This window comes from Brettanomyces bruxellensis, chromosome 8 (genome assembly GCF_011074885.1).
Source record: "Brettanomyces bruxellensis chromosome 8, complete sequence".
Classification (NCBI taxonomy): domain Eukaryota; kingdom Fungi; phylum Ascomycota; class Pichiomycetes; order Pichiales; family Pichiaceae; genus Brettanomyces; species Brettanomyces bruxellensis.
The window spans coordinates 799,024-817,440 of NC_054689.1; the positions used below are offsets into that span (position 1 = coordinate 799,024).

General features: G+C 41.6%; 8 protein-coding genes across 8 annotated transcripts; 4 read left to right on the forward strand and 4 right to left on the reverse strand.

The window, feature by feature from the left end:
• Positions 1 to 358: 358 nt before the first annotated feature.
• Positions 359 to 1,741, forward strand: BRETT_000547 (uncharacterized protein; the record flags this gene model as incomplete). Its single annotated transcript, XM_041279112.1, has 1 exon — positions 359 to 1,741. One exon carries the CDS (start codon positions 359 to 361, stop codon positions 1,739 to 1,741), a length of 1,383 nt encoding a protein of 460 aa, XP_041137326.1.
• Positions 1,742 to 2,188: 447 nt separating this feature from the next.
• On the reverse strand, positions 2,189 to 4,483 carry BRETT_000548 (uncharacterized protein; the record flags this gene model as incomplete). The annotated part of the gene is made up of 1 exon (XM_041279113.1): positions 2,189 to 4,483. The coding sequence occupies one exon, from the start codon at positions 4,481 to 4,483 to the stop codon at positions 2,189 to 2,191; it is 2,295 nt and encodes a 764-aa protein (XP_041137327.1).
• A 504-nt stretch (positions 4,484 to 4,987) lies between these two features.
• Positions 4,988 to 5,884, forward strand: BRETT_000549 (uncharacterized protein; the record flags this gene model as incomplete). The annotated part of the gene is made up of 1 exon (XM_041279114.1): positions 4,988 to 5,884. The coding sequence occupies one exon, from the start codon at positions 4,988 to 4,990 to the stop codon at positions 5,882 to 5,884; it is 897 nt and encodes a 298-aa protein (XP_041137328.1).
• Positions 5,885 to 6,557: 673 nt separating this feature from the next.
• On the forward strand, positions 6,558 to 7,988 carry BRETT_000550 (uncharacterized protein; the record flags this gene model as incomplete). The annotated part of the gene is made up of 1 exon (XM_041279115.1): positions 6,558 to 7,988. One exon carries the CDS (start codon positions 6,558 to 6,560, stop codon positions 7,986 to 7,988), a length of 1,431 nt encoding a protein of 476 aa, XP_041137329.1.
• A 942-nt stretch (positions 7,989 to 8,930) lies between these two features.
• On the forward strand, positions 8,931 to 10,118 carry BRETT_000551 (uncharacterized protein; the record flags this gene model as incomplete). Its single annotated transcript, XM_041279116.1, has 1 exon — positions 8,931 to 10,118. One exon carries the CDS (start codon positions 8,931 to 8,933, stop codon positions 10,116 to 10,118), a length of 1,188 nt encoding a protein of 395 aa, XP_041137330.1.
• Positions 10,119 to 10,601: 483 nt separating this feature from the next.
• On the reverse strand, positions 10,602 to 14,717 carry BRETT_000552 (uncharacterized protein; the record flags this gene model as incomplete). The annotated part of the gene is made up of 1 exon (XM_041279117.1): positions 10,602 to 14,717. The coding sequence occupies one exon, from the start codon at positions 14,715 to 14,717 to the stop codon at positions 10,602 to 10,604; it is 4,116 nt and encodes a 1,371-aa protein (XP_041137331.1).
• A 509-nt stretch (positions 14,718 to 15,226) lies between these two features.
• Positions 15,227 to 16,594, reverse strand: BRETT_000553 (uncharacterized protein; the record flags this gene model as incomplete). The annotated part of the gene is made up of 1 exon (XM_041279118.1): positions 15,227 to 16,594. One exon carries the CDS (start codon positions 16,592 to 16,594, stop codon positions 15,227 to 15,229), a length of 1,368 nt encoding a protein of 455 aa, XP_041137332.1.
• A 259-nt stretch (positions 16,595 to 16,853) lies between these two features.
• On the reverse strand, positions 16,854 to 18,176 carry BRETT_000554 (uncharacterized protein; the record flags this gene model as incomplete). The annotated part of the gene is made up of 1 exon (XM_041279119.1): positions 16,854 to 18,176. One exon carries the CDS (start codon positions 18,174 to 18,176, stop codon positions 16,854 to 16,856), a length of 1,323 nt encoding a protein of 440 aa, XP_041137333.1.
• Between the last annotated feature and the right edge of the window lie 241 nt (positions 18,177 to 18,417).

Here is an 18,417-nt window from a genome sequence, read left to right on the forward strand (position 1 = left end):
GAACTTTATTTTTTTCTCCCATCTTTGCTGGAAATAAGACTACCATAATACTGTATGGGGAAATCTCAGAATATACTTTAAGGCGTATAATCAAATTTTTTTTTTTTTTTTTTTTTTTTTTTTTTTTGCGATTGTTCCGCGCTCCGGACCCAGGAAAATCTACGGCTAGCTTTATATTCGCAACTTAAATTATTTCCATCACAGATTCTCAAATCCTTCCACCACTTGACTTCAAAACCAAAGCCAAATCAAACTTATCCAGTACAATTCAGTTCCAATATAGCCGGAGAACAAAGCAAACTAACACAGCAGATACATTTCATATTCTGGTCACTTGTCCGTAATTAAAACTCTCACAATGGCCAGCCTTTTACCTAATTGGGGATTCCACAGTACTGTCCATGCAACTTATGCACCAAAGCAAGTTGATTTGCCATTGAAAGGTGCAGCTTCTCAGGATGGCACCGCAAAGATATCGTTGTCTAAATTCGTGAAGAACTTCGTGCCTGCCGTTGCAGATAACAGCAAATTTACACTTAAGCCATATCTTTTCAACGGTGTGTTGCAAACATTGTATGTTCCTTATCATGATCTGTCGAAGGAGTATGCTGTATATTATGCCAGAGACATTGTTGACGTGACAGAAGAGGATGCAAAGCAGTTTAAGAATATGCCAACGGGCCAGTTTACCGTTGATTATGTTGTTGAACCGAAGGAGAAGACACCAGAGGAGTTTAAGCAGAGATATGCAGAAACCTTGCCGGAGGGATACCCAAGATTGCATCCCCGGTGTAGATACTACACCAAGGAGGAGATGTCAGAGCTGTACAAGGCATGGGATAGTGATGACAAGCCAATCATTATCATTTCACCCGGTCTTGCCGGCGGAATAAACGAGCCCCAAATAAGAGCCGTGTGTGAAGCATTGTTCAAGAAAGGGTTCAAAATTCTTGTTTTGAACAGCAGGGGGTGCTGCAGATCCAAGACAGTAACACCACATCTATTTTCCGGATTGCATACTGACGATATGAGAATGCTGATCAGGTTTTTGCATCGGAAATTCCCGCAAAAGCAGATTCACCTTGCTGGATTCTCCTTTGGCGGCGTTATCATTGCAAACTATCTAGCACAGGAAGCAGAAAACTCGATTGTTTCATCTGCAATCAGTGTCAGCTCTCCTTGGAATCTTCTCAACTCATGTGGAGCCCTCAACTCAACATGGGTCGGCAGGCACGTGTTCCAGCCTTCAATTCTCTTCTTTTTGAACAATTTGATAAAGAACAACATGGCCACATTGAAGCAGGTGCCAGAATTGTTCGATGAGGAGGAATTTCACAGAATTAAGAAGACTTTTAAGACAACGGAAGATTTCGATAACAGATACACAGCAATTCTTGCAGGTTTCCCATCCGGTGCCACATATTACATGGCTTCTTCACCTCTGATGAGGATTTTCAAGATTAAGACTCCTATGCTTATCATCAACTCCAAGGATGATCCAATTATCTCAACTGATTATCCATACCATGAGGTGGAAAAGAACCCTTACTTGTACATGGCAACAAGCGATCTTGGTGGTCATTATTCGTTTGTTGATTCCAAGGGAAAGTTCTGGTATGCTGATGTTGTCAGGGACTTTGTTGATGCATTTTATAAAAACATTGATGGTGATAGAAGGCCGGATGACTTTGGTTTCAACGTGCACCAGCGTTACTTCAAAGATACCATAGATCTATATTGAAGTGAACTTGAAGTGTGTCTGAGGGAAAAGAATAGTTGCCTGCCATTTAGTTTAATTTTTAATTTCATATCATAAAGAAACTTGTTACTTATCGTTTAGCTGTAGTTTAGTCCAGATATCTTCTGCGCGGATTTCTTGGCAAGAAAAAAATAATAGAAAAATGAAAAAAAAAAAAAAAAAAGTATATATATATATATATATAAATATAATTTGTAGACTACCCAACAATCCGATATAGCTCTACAATTCCTTACTTCTTCCACACTCTACAATTTCTACCATAATGCATCGTTCTTAACCAAGGCTGAAAGTTTATCACATCCTGATGACTGAATTATGTTTATTTTCTATGTCACTGTAACTATTTATCTATTGATATTTTCTATCTGTATTTTCTATTTCTACATTCGATCTATGATATTTCTCTATTTCTACACTCCATCTATGTTATTTCTCAACCTTCACCCTCGATCCAAGCAAATGTGGAGCCATCTCTCTAAGCCAATCAGTCTTAATAGCACTCACGTTCCTTGCATATCCTTTCATCGTGTAAACATGCTCAATATACATCACAGCATCTATCTTCTTACCAAATAAAAGTGAAGACGGGTGAATCGATATTGTGTCACCAGATGTAACAGTTCTGTATGATCGATCGGGCATGCCGATTGCCGTGTTGGTAATAAAACCTTTTAAAAATGATTTGAGAACTAATTCGTAGTTTAATGGCACACTTGTCTTGATTTCATCTTCATTACTATCATCATTCTTTGATTTATTTCCATCTTCAACTCCGGAATGCCTCTCTTTCTCATTTTTCCTTCCATCCATGCTGTCCATATACTGAGATATTTGCTTCCGGATCCTCAACACATTCTTGAATCCTTTATAGGACACAGCAAGCGATTTACACCATATCTTCCTCTCATCACTGCTTGAAATATCGTTGTATATGTTGAAAAGCTCCTTAAGCATCACCAAATCACCATATCTGTCTCCCAAGGTGCATGTCTCTCTTCTTTTAGCATTTATCACGTCTCTTTGTTCGGAAGGAGGCGTGAGTATAAGATTATCAACAGATAGGCAGGCCACAATATCCATCACCGTACTTAGAACGCCAAACTTGGAGGCCTGGATCAAAACGGCACCAAGATGTGGTGTCACAGGCAAAACCGCCATTTGCTCTCCAAGATCTGTGATCTTCCCCGAGTCGGACAAGGCATTCAATGCATAAAGCTGCTGAAGTGCGGCAATAAGAGCTGATCGGCCTGGATTCTCGAGCCAGAACCAATTCAAAATGTCATCAACTCGCAAACGCTTGAGCATTAAAACCGGATACACGATTTCCGACCGAATAATCTCGGGCTCAGTGTTTTGCGATAGCTTGATGTAATCATTCTCTGTGTAAAGCCTGAAGCATTTTCCAGGAGCTTCTCTGCCAGCTCTACCGGTTCTTTGCGAGGCAGATGCCTTGGAAATTGGAACAGTTAGCAAAGTTGAGAGTCCTAACTCGTGCCGCCACACTTTTATCTTTCTGAGCCCAGAGTCAATCACATAACGGACACCAGGAATAGTGACAGATGTTTCTGCGATGTTGGTTGAAAGAATCACTTTTCTTTGATGTGGCTTCACCTTCTCAAACACCTTAAGTTGTTGCTGGGGTGGAAGGGCGGCATAAAGCGGCAATGGAACAATCATCGGAGCCTCTCTTGGTAGAGCAGGAGCTATCTGGTGCAAAATTGATGTCACTTTATCAATATCTTCCTGTCCGGGAAGAAAACACAAAACATCTCCTTTAGTTTGCTCCTGGTTCACCTGAATGATGGATTTAACCATCGAATCTATGATGTCGTCCACAGAATGCGGCAAGTAGTACCTGTCCACATGGAAAAGACGACCTTCAATGAAGAAAATCGGTGCTTTGTTGAAAAATGCAGAAAACTTGTCTGCATCCAAAGTGGCCGACATCACAATCACCCTGAAGTCTTTGTCGTCTTTTCTCTTTCGCACAAGTAACTCCTTCAAGAATCCAAGTATCATGTCGGTTAAGATTGTCCGCTCATGTGCCTCATCGACAATCACTGTGGAGTAATCAGAAAGCAGTGGATCAAGCATCATTTCCCTCAAAAGCATACCATCTGTCATGTATTTGAGCCTTGTCTTGTAGCTGGTTGCATTGTTAAATCGCACAGCATATCCGACATCTCGTCCAACATCGCATCCAAACTCTTCTGACACTCTGGTAGCCAAATTAATCGCTGCAACTCTTCTCGGCTGCGTAACGGCTATTTTACCTTTGATCTGTTTCATAAGAAACTGCGGAATTTGCGTCGATTTACCAGATCCCGTTTCACCAATCACAACACTCACTCTATGTTCCATCAACTGCTTCATAAGCTCATCCTTAACTTTGAAAACAGGGAGCTTCTTTCTTCCATCAAGTAATGTCCGCGCTTTCATCTTCAACTTAAGAATATCTGCGTGCTTATAATTCCGCCTGAATCCACTTACCCGCTTTCCATCACCACTGTAATTATCTTGATCACTATCCCCTGCACTATCACCGTCATAGTAAACGGTTTTTGGACCTTTTTTCTTGGCATTTTGCTTCCATCTCGACTGGCGATCTTCCTTTGAAATGTGCTTTATATAATTTAAATCCCCATTGTTTGGGACACCATCGGTCCGTTTTGAAATGCTGGATCCGTCATCTGAAAACACAATCTTCTTATTTTGTCTCATCGTCACCTAACGGATTTGGTGTTGAAGAAATTATCTAGTAGTGTTTACGGATCAAATGGTGGTCTCGAAGCAGTTCAGTATGAGGGTGAAAAATTATCGCACCTGGACTGATCGGATTGTTAATAAAATTATCTTTACTTATTTAACAAATAAAATTATTTTTGATTTCATGCTGGCTAACGACAATTTAATGCTATTTCAGACTGCCCATTTTATTTTAAACGGTTTACATTTTTTTAGACTGCTTACTTTAATTTAAACCGCCTACATTATTTTATAATCGCTGCATACGAAAGTATATCGCTATATACATATTTATACAAGCTAGTTTTCTATCAGCTCTATATCAGCTTTCTATCTGCTTTCTATCAGCTTTATATTAGCCATCTTATACTGATTATTTTGATTATTCAGCTAGTTTTGCAGGTGCAAATTTCCGCTGCTCAAATTTCCCTATCAACTAGCCTGAAGCACCCACATAATTTTTCATATAGTGATGGATAGATGATCTGGCTACGGAAGCTCACGTTCTATGAAAAAGTGGTGATCATCCAGTTTGTCTCCTTGCTATTAGCATTTGCTTTTCAACTCTTGGCAGTGTTGACAGTGCCCATCACAAACTTGACATTAAGCAATTACGAAGGTTACAGGTTTGGGGTTTTTGGATTGTGCGATGACACTGGATGTTCTATAGGCCAAATTGGCTACAGCCCATATAGTGTGAATCGCAGATTGAAGGGATTCGCATTTCCTTCGAATGCAAGACACAGTATGTCTTATCTTTTAGTTGTTCATCCGATTTCTACAGCTTTCACTGGCGTTCAGCTTATATTGACAGCCCTCTTGTTCTTTAATACCCGAATTTCCTCTTCGGGCTATTATGTGTTTTTGCAGCTTTGGAGTTTGCCAACTTTCCTCCTTGCTCTTCTTTCGTTTTTGACCGACTTATTGATGTTCATTCCTCATCTCACGTGGTGTGGCTGGGTTTTACTTGCATCGGCATGCTGTATAGCGCTTAATGGAACCTTGCTTTGTGTTTTGAGAAGAGCGGCATATTCAAGAATTGCGCGTCAATACACAAAAAACTTCAGTCGGAATGAAATAGATCTTTCGGCCGTTGATTTGGTGCCCCTGGAGCCAAATGATCTTATGCCGGAAAACAAGTCGAACTCTGCGAATAGCGAATCTCTCACCGATTACTTTACTGATAATTCGTCGGCCCCAATTGTCGGTGTTTCTTCAATGTCCGACACCGAAGCAGTTTGGACCGATTCTTCGACACATGATAATTTGATAGAAAGACCGCCAATAACGGCAAATCAGCAGCTAGGGGATCTTCAAAGTGCCTCATCGAGAAGCCGGTTGGAAAATCCGGCCCGTGAAATTCTTAAGAGGGACTAAAATTGACAAAATATAATATTCTTTTCTATGATAATGAATGGCAGCACTGTGGTTTTTAGCCAGAATAAGGGTGATGGGTAAAGGGATGCATTATCACTCAATGTATGTAACAATATATATGCAATTATACCATACTGGGATCACTTCAAAGCATGCTTTAATGAAATTTGGATGAGATGAAGGCTGTAAATATATTTTGTAGACGATGGATGATATTAAGCGTGGCTGAGAAATAATACCGAGGCAAAGAAGCTAGGTGAAATAATACCAATCAGGTAATGCCATCGGTCAAGTGAGAAGCAAAAATACACTAATCAGTCAACAAATGCCAATTTAAGTCTAGCAGGATATTTCTGGGCATTTATACAGCATAGTGAACTGACATTGAGCCAACAAAGCACCAACTAACATTGTGACAATCCTAAGCTTAAATCGGTATTAACTTAAGAATTGCCGATTAACTGAAAATTTATTGCTGTGCACAGCCTTTCGCCCATCGATCGTTTCAATTTTCTCGCGCTTCACTTTATTTTTTTTCCTCGACTTTTCAGACACATCATCCATAATGTTAATACTCGCGTATATCAACATCAGCTACTACCCCTCCATACATTCCCATTGCAGGTCTGTAACCAATCCACTCGCACAAGACACGCAATCCAAAAGGCAAAAAATGGCTGGTCGCATTCTTTCGGTCCTGTTTGCTCTTTTGTATTCAGTGGCAGCAATCCAAGTCAAGAGTAATTGGGTGATAAACTCGCTCGAAAGAGCTGTTGATGTTAGATCTTCATATGCCAAGGTAAGATATGAGCTTATTGCCGAGAATATTGGATCTGTTCCTTCTGATGAATTTGTCATTGCACTTCCAAGTGGTTTTGCAAAAAAAGCTGCAGTTATAGCACCAGTTCTCCGTTCTCCAAAGACAACTTCTTCAGCTTTGCTAAATGATACAGTCATACAACCAGACGATGCTCTTCCCAATGTTGATTATTACATGCTGAAAATAGGTGCACCAATTGCACCTAAGAGCTCGATTGCCTTGAGTTTGACCATGATTTCAACGCATCAGTTGCATCCAGTGCCCGAGTCTGCACCAATGTCAGAATCACAATCGATAACACTGGACACGATTCGGTACCCAGTCAGCCCATACGCAATAAAACAGTATGCTGTGATTTTTGTTGGCACCGAAAATGGAAACATGAAGTGGGACTCTGAGCTTCCTGACCCGCTAGATCTCGATTTTACCACAAAGGAAGACAAGATCTTTACCGAGCCTACAAAAGGTACAATTCCACCAAATACTTACATCCCAATGGAGGTGGAATTCACCAAGAAGGGATTCATCTCAGATGTTTCGTACCTGAAAAGAGAGTGCTGGGTTTCTCACTGGGGAAACGCTTATGAGACAAGAGACTACTACGAGCTTACAAATGCCGGCGCCAAATTGAGCGAAGGCTTCAACAGAGCAAAGTGGATGAGTCACGGATTGGCAAACAAGCTGACACCTGCTATAACCTCGATCCAGTTCTTGCTTCCTCAAGAGGAAGTTTCTGATATCTACTACACCGACAAGGTTGGAAACGTCTCCACTTCCAGAGTTGCATCTAACCGGTTGATTCTTCATCCGCGTTATCCAATCATGGGTGGCTGGCATTATAACTTCACAGTTGGTTGGAAGAGCTCACTCACAAACTTCTTGAAGACAGTCGGTCCTTCCACGTACCTCGTGAATTTCAAGATTTTAGGTGGTCTAGTCGATTCTATATATGACAATGTCGATCTTTCCATTATTCTTCCGGAGGGTGCAGAGGTTCTCGATGTTTCGGCTCCATATGAGTACTCGGACCTAGAAATTTCCAACATTTACTCTTACCTAGATGTCACCACTGGTCGTACTGTTGTCTCTCTTAACTACAAGAATCTCATTTCCGATCAGATGGAGACTGAAATATACGTCAAGTACAGATACACGTACGCTGAGTTGATCAAGAAGCCCTTGACCACTTCCTTGTATGTATTCTTGGCTCTATTTGCCATGTACATATTGAGAAAGGTGAATATGTCAATCAAGCCATCGGAGAATGCCAGCAAGAAGCAGTAGAGCATGTATAGTTGAATATAATAGGTTTGAATAATTTGCGTAAAATTCTATGTTTATATACTTCATTTCAAGTACATGTAGTGGACGATTTAATTCGAAAGTTTTTATAGGGTGATCTCATCTCGTATATTTTATACACACATTCATATTATTGAAATGAAATCTTGCGACATGCTAGAAAGGATTTTCGGTTCCTGGACAAATCAAAGGAGGCGATTGTTCGTTAATATACTGGTTGGGAGGAGAACAGGAAAACTGTCTACTGTGAAGCAAGGTAAGAAGTAGGATCAAGGTCGATGCAAATTGGGAAAAATAACTATCTTTTGCTGTAATGATGCTTCTCAATACTTAGAAAGCAGAAGTTAGTCGCGATGGTAAAGAGTGAATTAACGTGAATTAAAAAAAAAAAAAAAAAAAGAGTTACGACGGGTACATACGACGTTAATCTCTTAGGGGAGATCGGAATTACAGTTTAGTGCATTAATTTATCCTGGCGTGATAATATGGCAGTTTTAACACTAAATAATCATAATGTGGATAAACGAAAATCAAGACACATCAGCGTAAGTTATTTTTATATAAGAGATTTTTAAACTTATATATATATCCTAACGGCTTTATTGTTTGACAAAATATTCTCCGCCTTAAACCGAGGGAGCTCTTCAGATGACATGACTTTTAGATGAGATCTCATCCATTCTGGGGTAATTTTTTACTAAGAACATCGCATCGAGCATTCACATATTGTGTCTTTTGCGAGACCCACCTGACTCTCTAATGGTGTGATTTTCAATGTATTATTTTTGTTAAGCGACCTTCTGCACTATAAAAGGACATAATATTTCAGATATTGTACAGGATGATCTGAGCATGTAAATCGTGTAAAATCTACTTCGTCTCTTCTTTCTCCAGATTCATCGACAATAATCACTTCTATTTATTATGCTTTCGGAGAAAACTATTAGGCTCGTCAAATCTACTGCCCCAGTTCTTGAGCAGCGGGGTGTGGATGTTACCAAGAATATGTACAGTCACATGTTGGGAGAGAACCCTGATCTCTTGAACATCTTCAATAGAACCAATCAGGCAACAGGTTTGCAACCTAAAGCTTTGGCTGCCACTGTTCTTGCCGCTGCAAAGAACATTGACAATCTTGGCGTTTTGCTCCCTGCTGTTAGACAGATTGGTTTCAAGCATAGAGCTTTGCAGGTTAAGCCTGAGCAGTATGGTACTGTCGGAAAGTACTTGCTTGCTTCTATTAAGGAGACTTTGAACCCTCCTGAAGAAGTCTTGGAAGCATGGAAGGAAGCATATGGTGTTATTGCTAAGACTTTCATTGATGTTGAGGCGGAGATGTATAAGACGGAACTCTGGAAGGGTTGGAAGACATTTGTTATCTCTGGCAAGAAGAAGGTCAACGAAAGTGGTACAATGGTTGAGTTCTCTGTTGATCCTGTCGATGAGAGTCTCAAGGGTGCTCTCACCAAATTTGTTCCTGGACAGTACATCACTGTCAGAACCAAGCCAGACAACAATGATGGTCACTATGCCCTTCGTCATTACTCTATGAGTGAGATTCAAGGCCCAGACTCGCTTAGATTCTCCGTCAAGTTCGATGATGACAAGCAAGGCCACCAAGGATTGGTCTCTCACTATTTGATTGAGAAGGTCAATGTCGGTGACAAGATTGAGTTGAGTGCACCAGCTGGTGATTTTGAACTCGACAAGTCATTGCTGAATAACAAGGAGGTTCCATTGGTGCTCCTTAGTGCTGGATCTGGTGCAAGTCCTTTGCTTGCACTTCTCCAGGAGCAATTATCTGAGGGCAGCACCGAGAGACCTATTTATTGGATTCAGTCCAACAGATTGGCAGCAGATGTTCCATTTGTTAAGGATGTTGATGCAGAATTGAAGCAGCATGCATCAAACTACAAAAATCTTCAGGTTATCACTGAGAAGTCTGCCAGAATTGACAAACAGTTCTTGGAGTCTAACATTCCTGAGAAGAGCGATATTTATTTGTGTGGATCTGTTCCCTTCATGGACGCTATGTTGAAGCACTTGAAGGAGATCAGTAAGCACTACAATTTGCATTACGAGGCGTTTGGTCCTAAGATGAGCACAGTTTAGGTGGCTTATCTTGGTGATCAATGAGATGTCAAAGAGGGTGCCGTTGTACCTTTTATTTAAGCTTCACATTATTTAAGTCTATATTTTGATTACTTTTTTCCAATAAATCTGGTAAATCAACCAAACCTTTTCATTGTTTATGTATTTCAGGGTAATCTGGGAGTATCCATTGGAAATCATCTTCCTTTCTTTCTGGTCTTACCTTTTAATTAGAGAATTATTGTAATGTTTATAAGTGTGCTGCTGATTACTTCCTGATCGCTCTTCGTCGTTTATCTTTTCCTTTCTTTGCACTTAATATGCTAGTTAAAGAACTTCACAAAGCATTTGGTGTCACATTTATAACCAACCAACTTAAATATTACATTATGTTATATCATTATATATTATTCCTAGCAGAGACAGGCAGACTCCTGTGTCATCATTACTGTGATAGATTATACACTGCTTACTTCAGCTATATATTGTGTACAATCCTTAAGGTCACTCTTTCTTTTTGCTTCCTTGAACAATCCCCTCGATTGCATGATTGATGGCTTTGTCCAAGTTCTCTGAATTGTAACAATTAGGCTTCGGTGGAATTATCGTTTCACTGTGTTTATTTGTACTGTTGGTCTCCCCTTCTTCCTTAACAGCCATGTTTGATTCTGTAGTCTCATTTCCAGCTTCGTCTTCAGACATGTATGGATTATCAGCATCATCCATCATGTCAACAATGCCATCATCAGAGCTCAAATCGCACGCGGAAAGTGCATCAAGCTCTCTGTCATCCGGCCCATTAACAAGAACTGTAATTATAGAGAGCCTGCTCTTGTCCATGGATGGTGAGTTGAGACTGTTTCTCTGCAGATTTGCAATTCTTATGCTATTTCTCGATAATCTGGCGCTACTCAAGTCTGTGTTTTCTGTCTTGTTGGTAGTTTCGTCGTTTTCCGTTTCGGTTTCCGCCTTTTCCAAATTTTCAAGCATCTCCTGAGCCTTGTTCGTGAGAGAATCTGTGGTTGGGTTTTCCAGCCTCACTTTTTTATACTGCGTACGCTTTTTCTTCAACGGACTGTTTGCCCGAAGCTGCATAAGCAAAGCCTCAACCGCATTAGAGCCCTCTGAAAACTCGTCGTTGTCCGGCGTATCACTCTTTTTATTCTTGAAATCCTCAATCATCTTCTTTCTTATCTCCATAGCTTTAGCCTCCTCCTCAGCACGCACATTTTCCGTGTGCACACGTTTGTATTCGTCAATAAACGTCTGGAATTTTTGAAAGAATTCTTCTCTGGCATTGCTATCTTTGGCGTCTTCTCCAAAATACAGCATTAGGTCATCAAAGTCTGCAAAAGTTGTCTTCATATGTGTCTTCAAGAAGTCAGCATGATTTCCTGAGCGGTAGAGAATGTGCTCCATGTAATCTCTGATCTTATCTTTCGGGTCAATTTTGCTGGCATCACTGAGACAGCCAGAGGTAAAATCTTTATTACAGCTGCTGACTGTGGTGTCATACTTCATGATTTCCTCTTTGAGCAAATTGACGGAAAGCCTGGACACCTTTGCAAGTTCGCGGAAGTCATCGACAAAGACGGCAAGATCGGGGAAGTTCGACCGGACCACTTTTTCAATAAAGTGAAGCAAAGTGCCCGTATTGGTGCTATTTTTGAGAAAACTGAGCCTCTGCAAAGCGGACAGCTTGAATCCATCAATCTGCTTGGAGTCATCGTTCATATAGTTACCGATGCTCTTGATAACTCCCAAAACTTCCGGAAATGCCTCGGATGTCCGGATGCTGTCGATCGACTTGTCTACAAGTGTCAACTTACGAAGTAAATCGCGATAATCGCGTTCGTAGGAAGATGCCAGTACAAGAGCCCTTGATCGAGCACCCCAGTACCCTCTGTGCTCGTAGCAAAGTTCCAAGTAGATACGATCAAACCTGGCCAACCGAGAAGGGTCCAATTTTGGCTTTGTCAACTCACCAGTGATGGAAATGGATGAGTATGGTTTAAATTTTGAGATGGTGCCTGGTGAAAGTGCAAGAAGCTCCTCCCAGTTGAAGAACTGAATGAGCGTGCTGTTTTTCAACAGTTCCTTATCGCATTTCAGTACTTTTGACACAAACTCATCCACACTTAGGTCAGAATACTGGTGTAAATTGATGCCAAACTGCTGCTGCAACTCTCGCGGGAGCAAATTCGCCCTTTGCGGACGGTTGATCTTCGCCTTAAACTGGTGAGCCTTTGCCGAAAGCTGCGCTGCCTGAAATACTTGCTCTATATCTTTTAAAACTCCCGCCTTCTGCAAAGAATTCTGAATTTTCTCGCTGTTTATCGTGGCCCACAGTGTGTGCGACACGTCACCAACCTGGTCCCAGTGTATGTGCTTCATTTTTGTTTTATTGGCTGGCTTTTTTGCAAGTGCTGGCGGTAGGGGAGGAGGAGGAGGGGGTAGAGAAGCACTGGAATCGGATTTTTCAAGAAAACCAGGTAACGGAGGTGGTGGTGGCAGGGATCCAGATTGCTTAGTGAGGGATGGAGGAAGAGGAGGTGGAGGTGGGGGAGGTATTGTGGAAGATACATTTACTGTATGTGTTGCAGAAGATGCAGGCTGTGCATTAGTTTCCGGCTGTGCAATAGCTTCCGGCTGTGTCTGCTGCTTTTTTTCGTGCATCTCCGGTTCAACGTCCGCCCTGCCCCCTTCATCGGTTGAAACGCCTCTGGAAATGAACTTCTCATCTCCAACAACATAATGCTCATAAGGCTCAAAATAGGCAGAGGTTGCAAAATTATTCGTCAGCAGGTTTCCAGATGCATCTGTGTGCCGAGCTGATCGGTTCACCTCGATTTCTGCAGTTGTATGATCTGAAGATAGAGGGTATGTTCCCGATTCTAGTCTGTGAATCTCATTTTTTAAACTTTTGACCTGCTCCCTGTACTTCTGGAGCTCCCTGGCAGCAGCAATTGACTCCGAAGACACTTGTTTCAGCACAGCCTCGGAACCTAGCTTGTCCAAGAGGAGTTGTGTAGAAACCAAAACATTCTGGTCGTCGATTTTCTCCATGTGGAGCAAATTCTCTGTCATCACACTGAGCATACGGAGATAAGACATGGCTGAGTCCTTCTTATTGGACCGACATATCTCTGTAATACTGTCCAGAATACTGGACACGTAAGCATTGTCCAACATCCGCTCGCTGAAGTCCGACAAATTGCTATCTTCTGTGCTTGTTGCCTCTGTTTTCCGATCTTTCGTAGATACCACAGCCTCGGACCAGCCGGGGTCCGAATCGTCATCTTTGAAAGAGTGGTAGCTGTCGATTAAATCATCAATTGCGTCAGATCTCAATGATTTCGCACAGTTGAAAAGCTTTAAGAGCCCAGCATCCTCGAGCTGGGTTCGAATCCGGATCCGAGCCCTCTTTTCAGTGTGTGTAGACACTAGAGATGTCACTAAAAAGATGCTGAGCAACGCATATTCCTTGATCATGGACTGCGGAGTCAATCTGCCCTTTGAAAAATCCTCGTAAGAGTAAACCAGCTGCGGGTTCTCAGACTCGAAATCCAGAATAAGCTCCTGAGCCGAGTTGATCCACGCAGAGAATGGGTTGCCTGCATTCGCACTCCACGAGGAAATATCGCTGTATGCATCATCCATCGAGCTGATCTCGGAAGTCTCGATTGTGTCCATCAAGCCATCAAGAATGGACTTTGTGGCTAGCTCACGTTCGTACGCCACTGAGAGCACAAGCATGCTTGTTGCGGCATTCCTTGTAATGATTCTAGGTGAAAGAAGACTGGGCACAACATACCGGTTGACTTCTGCCATGTGCATTTTACCGTCAACCTGCTCCTGGAAGTTCATCACGTTCCGGATCGAGTTGATGATCGTGAATTCCTCATCGAGCTGCACGTTCGACTTGATTGTCCGTTTTCCAATTCCCTGGAGTCGTACACCAAGCGTAATATGGCCTTGAAACGAGAGAAACTCCCGGATCCAGGCCTGATTCTGCTCGCGATTCCTGAGCATTCTCTCAAGAGACCGGTAATTCTTTAAATTCATGCTCCGACTCATGATCCTCCGAATATAAAAGATTGGTGATTTGTTTTTCATGTCCAACGATAAAAGCTTTCCTGAATGTGCCTTATCCACTTGCTGGGCCTCCAACCCATCCCGAAGATATCTACTGTCTCGAATCGCATTCCGGTATGCCGCCGGCTTCTTTGAGCCAAGGTAATCCACGTTTGACGAGATCCGTTGCTCTAGTCCTTTTCCTGCAAGTCCAAGACCCAAAGAAGTCACTTCAGTCACCGAGGGCTTGCCGTTTACTGCCAGACTGTTGTCCAACCGCAAATTTTCAAGACTCACTCTTGGCATCCCCATTGGCTCCCTGTTATTTTCACTTGAAGAGCGAAATTTCGACCTCTGCCTTGGTGCATGGTTCTCTTTCTCTGGATCAAGGTTTAGCGACCCTTTCCGTCGTAGTCGTCCACTGATTTTCCGAAATCCGGATACCAGCCGACTCGGCACTGATTCGTCTCCTTTTGTCCGTCCTTCTTTGGTCCGCTGCTTTGGTATCTGCAGAATTGGTGTATCATTTGGCTGTACGCCTGTCATTAATACTTGTTGTTAAGTTTCAGCTATACTGTTTGATCAGAATGATGATCTGCAAGCAATTGAAAGAAAATAACTATTTCTTATATATGCTGGTCTGAATGTATCCTTTTATCCTTATTTGTAGTGAATGTCTGTATTGATCTGTGACAAATTCGTATTTTCTGCACTTTGTTTAATTAGTTGATCGCTCCGATGCTTTTGTAGATACGTCAATCTGAAAAAAAAAAAAAAAAAAAAAAAGACCAGAAATTAGGAGGAGCGGCAACAACACGCCAAACAAGTAAGGGACAACAAAAAAAACAATGAATGAAAAAACAAATGAAAATAATTAATTAAAAAATAAAAAAGTATTATCGCTCTTCCCCTACATGCACAGATAAAACAAATGTAACTACTCAGCAAAGCTACAATTCCAGAATACAGCCAAATGCGCATTCACCTATGCCTTTATCTATTCATTCATCTATTCATTCCACAATTAACACTTCCTATTATACACCTGGCAGTTTTTAACGATCTGTTTGCTGCTCGACCAGCAACTTCTTGTTGAGAATCTTGCGATCCTCGTACCATTTGACAAAATCAGCTCTCATACCAATAAACTTCTGGATGTTCTCTATAAATTCATTAAGCTGAGAAGTTATGCTCCGCAACTCATTTGTGTTATCACCACAGTTGATTTTTGCAACGTCAGAAGCCATATAATCGAAGTTGGCAGCCATGTTATTTATCAACTTGCCAAATATCACTTGAGAGTTCTGATCCTCAAGCGATGACATCATCTTAAGATTATACTGGCTCGACATGTCCAATTCGAGCTTCAACGGCTTTTTAAGGCTGCTGAGGTATGCTTTAGGAACGGTCAACTTCACAGGTAGCTTATCGTATGTGATCTCTTTACTGTTTTCTATCTCTATCGAAAAGCTTTCCTCCTGAAAAGCGAGATCGAGTTTGAACACTGTTGCTTTCGAGTTGTCTTTGAATATCCTCAAATTGCTGTCCTGTAACCTTTGCTTAAACTTCTCGACCTCCTCGTTTCTCTTCTTTAATGACTCTTCATCTACTGCCTGTGCTTCTAGCTGCTTCTTTCTCTTTTTCTCCCCCAGCCGGCGTTTTTTCTCCAATTCCTGGGCTTTAGCATCCTCATCATACTTCTTAATCACTTTCACGATCTTCACTGTCTCCCGCCTTTTCATCGAAAGGAATTTTTCAAGATACTTGTCCAATGTCTTCATCATTCCCAGTAAGTCGTTCCCTCCCACAACCTTTATTTCTTCTTCCTGCTTATCCGAATTCGATTCATTTCCCTTTTTAGAGCCTTTCCCTGCACTCCTGTTATGTAGAACTGTTGCAACTATCTGCCTAAATCCAATCTCAATGTTTGCGCTGAATCCTTTTGGAATTTCATCGTTTAAAACCGTTATTGTGGGAGAAGGTGCACGCTTTGGATATGTTTGCGGGATTTCTAATGAAACGTTCAAGAAATCCAAATCATACGGGAAATCTGGATCCGACGGCTGGATCATAAACGTCAGATATATGCTCTCCTCATTTGCTTTGTCTTCTATGAGACTGTGTATGTGATCATTCACACTTTCAGATATATCCTCCACTACTTTTCCATTCACAGTAATAGGTTTGATCTCGTTTGTGAGCTTCTTTATCTCTAGAAAAAGCTGCCGTCCGTTTCCATTTTTGTTGTTCTTCTTGTTTTTTCTACTCCTGTTCTTGCTATTTCTGTTTGGTCCCCTATTGGAATCATTTGAGTCTTTCCCGTTCTTTTTCTGCTTATTTCTGCCATGCCTTGGTCTTCTATGCTTATTGCCACTACTACCATGTGATGCTGGCTTTTCAGCAGGTGTATTTCCTTCAGACATAACTAAATGCAATTATAAGGATCGTTATTTGAAGAAATCTGGCAGACTACTCAAATGATCACCATAGAGTACTTCAAATTTCTCTTCTACCCTATTTCGTTTCTCCACACTGAAATTTTTTTACTATTTCATTTATTTTGAATTTTCATATTTACATAGACTTTTAAACACTTTTTTTATCCTTGCACCGCCCTGATCGTCTTGCGACTCCAGCCAGCACTAGTGCACTAATATTTCAGTATATTCAAATTATCCGACACTACTCTCTCACAAACATACCAGCAGCACCCTGACCTCCTCCAATGCACATGCTTGTAACACCAATTTGACCTGGGGCAAGTTCCCTTATCAATGTGCAGATCTGTCGCGCACCCGTACACCCTAAAGGATGACCGAGAGCTATAGCACCACCTCGAGGATTCACTTTCCCAATAGGAATTCCAACTTTATTGATGGAGAAAAGTGCCTGGCCGGCAAATGCCTCGTTTATCTCGTATACTTGTACATCATCCTTCGATAGCTCTACCTTTTTTAGAAGTTTGGGGATCGCGTATGCTGGACCAACTCCCATAATAGAAGGTGGAACACCAACTATCGCCGTAGCCACATACTTTGCCAAAATAGGCAACTCGGACTTCATGGCCATGTCTCTTCTCATCAAAATTACTGCTGCTGCACCATCGCTGATCTGTGATGAGTTTCCGGCATGGGATGTTCCATCTTTCTTAAAAGCTGGCTTTAATCTAGAAAGAGATTTGGCAGTAACGTTTGGTCTTGGTCCCTCGTCATCCTTGACAACAATCTGGCGGTGTACTGATGGCTTTGATTTATTGTGATTATTGCTATTCTGTTGATTTTGCCGCCCTTGTTCATCATCCTCCTCCTCATATTCCTCCCCATCGTCCTCGTCTTGATCCTCAATTGTAATAGGTAAAATTTCATCTCTGAACAATCCCAACCTCACAGCTCTCTCTGCCTTCTGGTATGAGGAGGCGGCAAACTGATCTTGCTCCAATCTTGTCAACCCATACTGACTGTTCACATTCTCGCTTGTCGTTCCCATAGGCAACATGCAATTTTTTGCATCATTTGAGGCATTCTTGACCGAATCCGAGATGTGGGGTGCTGCCTGAGGTCCATAATTGTTGGACATGCTCTCCACACCTGCCGCCAATCCACAGTCTATCTGGCCTGTGATTATCTTGTTGGCAATATCATTAACGGCCATAAGTCCCGATGAGCATTGTCTGTTCAAAGCAATAAACGGAGCTTCAGCTGGCACACCTGCAGCAATAATCGCTGCACGATGCTCATTAACGCCAGCTCCCGGATTAAGTACATTCCCCACACTCACATCCTCGATCCACTTTGGATCTACTTTAACTTTCAGCAAAACTGCAGACACTAGTTTCATGAGAAGCTCGTCTGAGTTCAAATTCTTGAATTTACCTTTACCCGCCCTCGTGATTGCTGTTCGATATGCAGCCACAATCACCACATCGTCTGGATTTTTCTCTGTCACCTCGTCTTTTTTGCTTTTGGTACCTCTTATGTGTCTTTCAAGTTGTTGTAAGCGTTGCATATTGGTTGGTTTGGATTATTTTGACTATACCAAGCTGTTTTTTTGTGATACTATATGATATTGTATGATACTATATGCCTTATTGTCCAGTTATTTTATCTTATCCTCTTAACTTCACCCTCTAATTATATTGATGTCATCTCCACCTCCATGCTATTGCCTCCTTATATACATTTTCACATCATTGCATGTGACAATTCAGACAAAATATCGGAATCTCATGTCATTAATCATAGCCAAT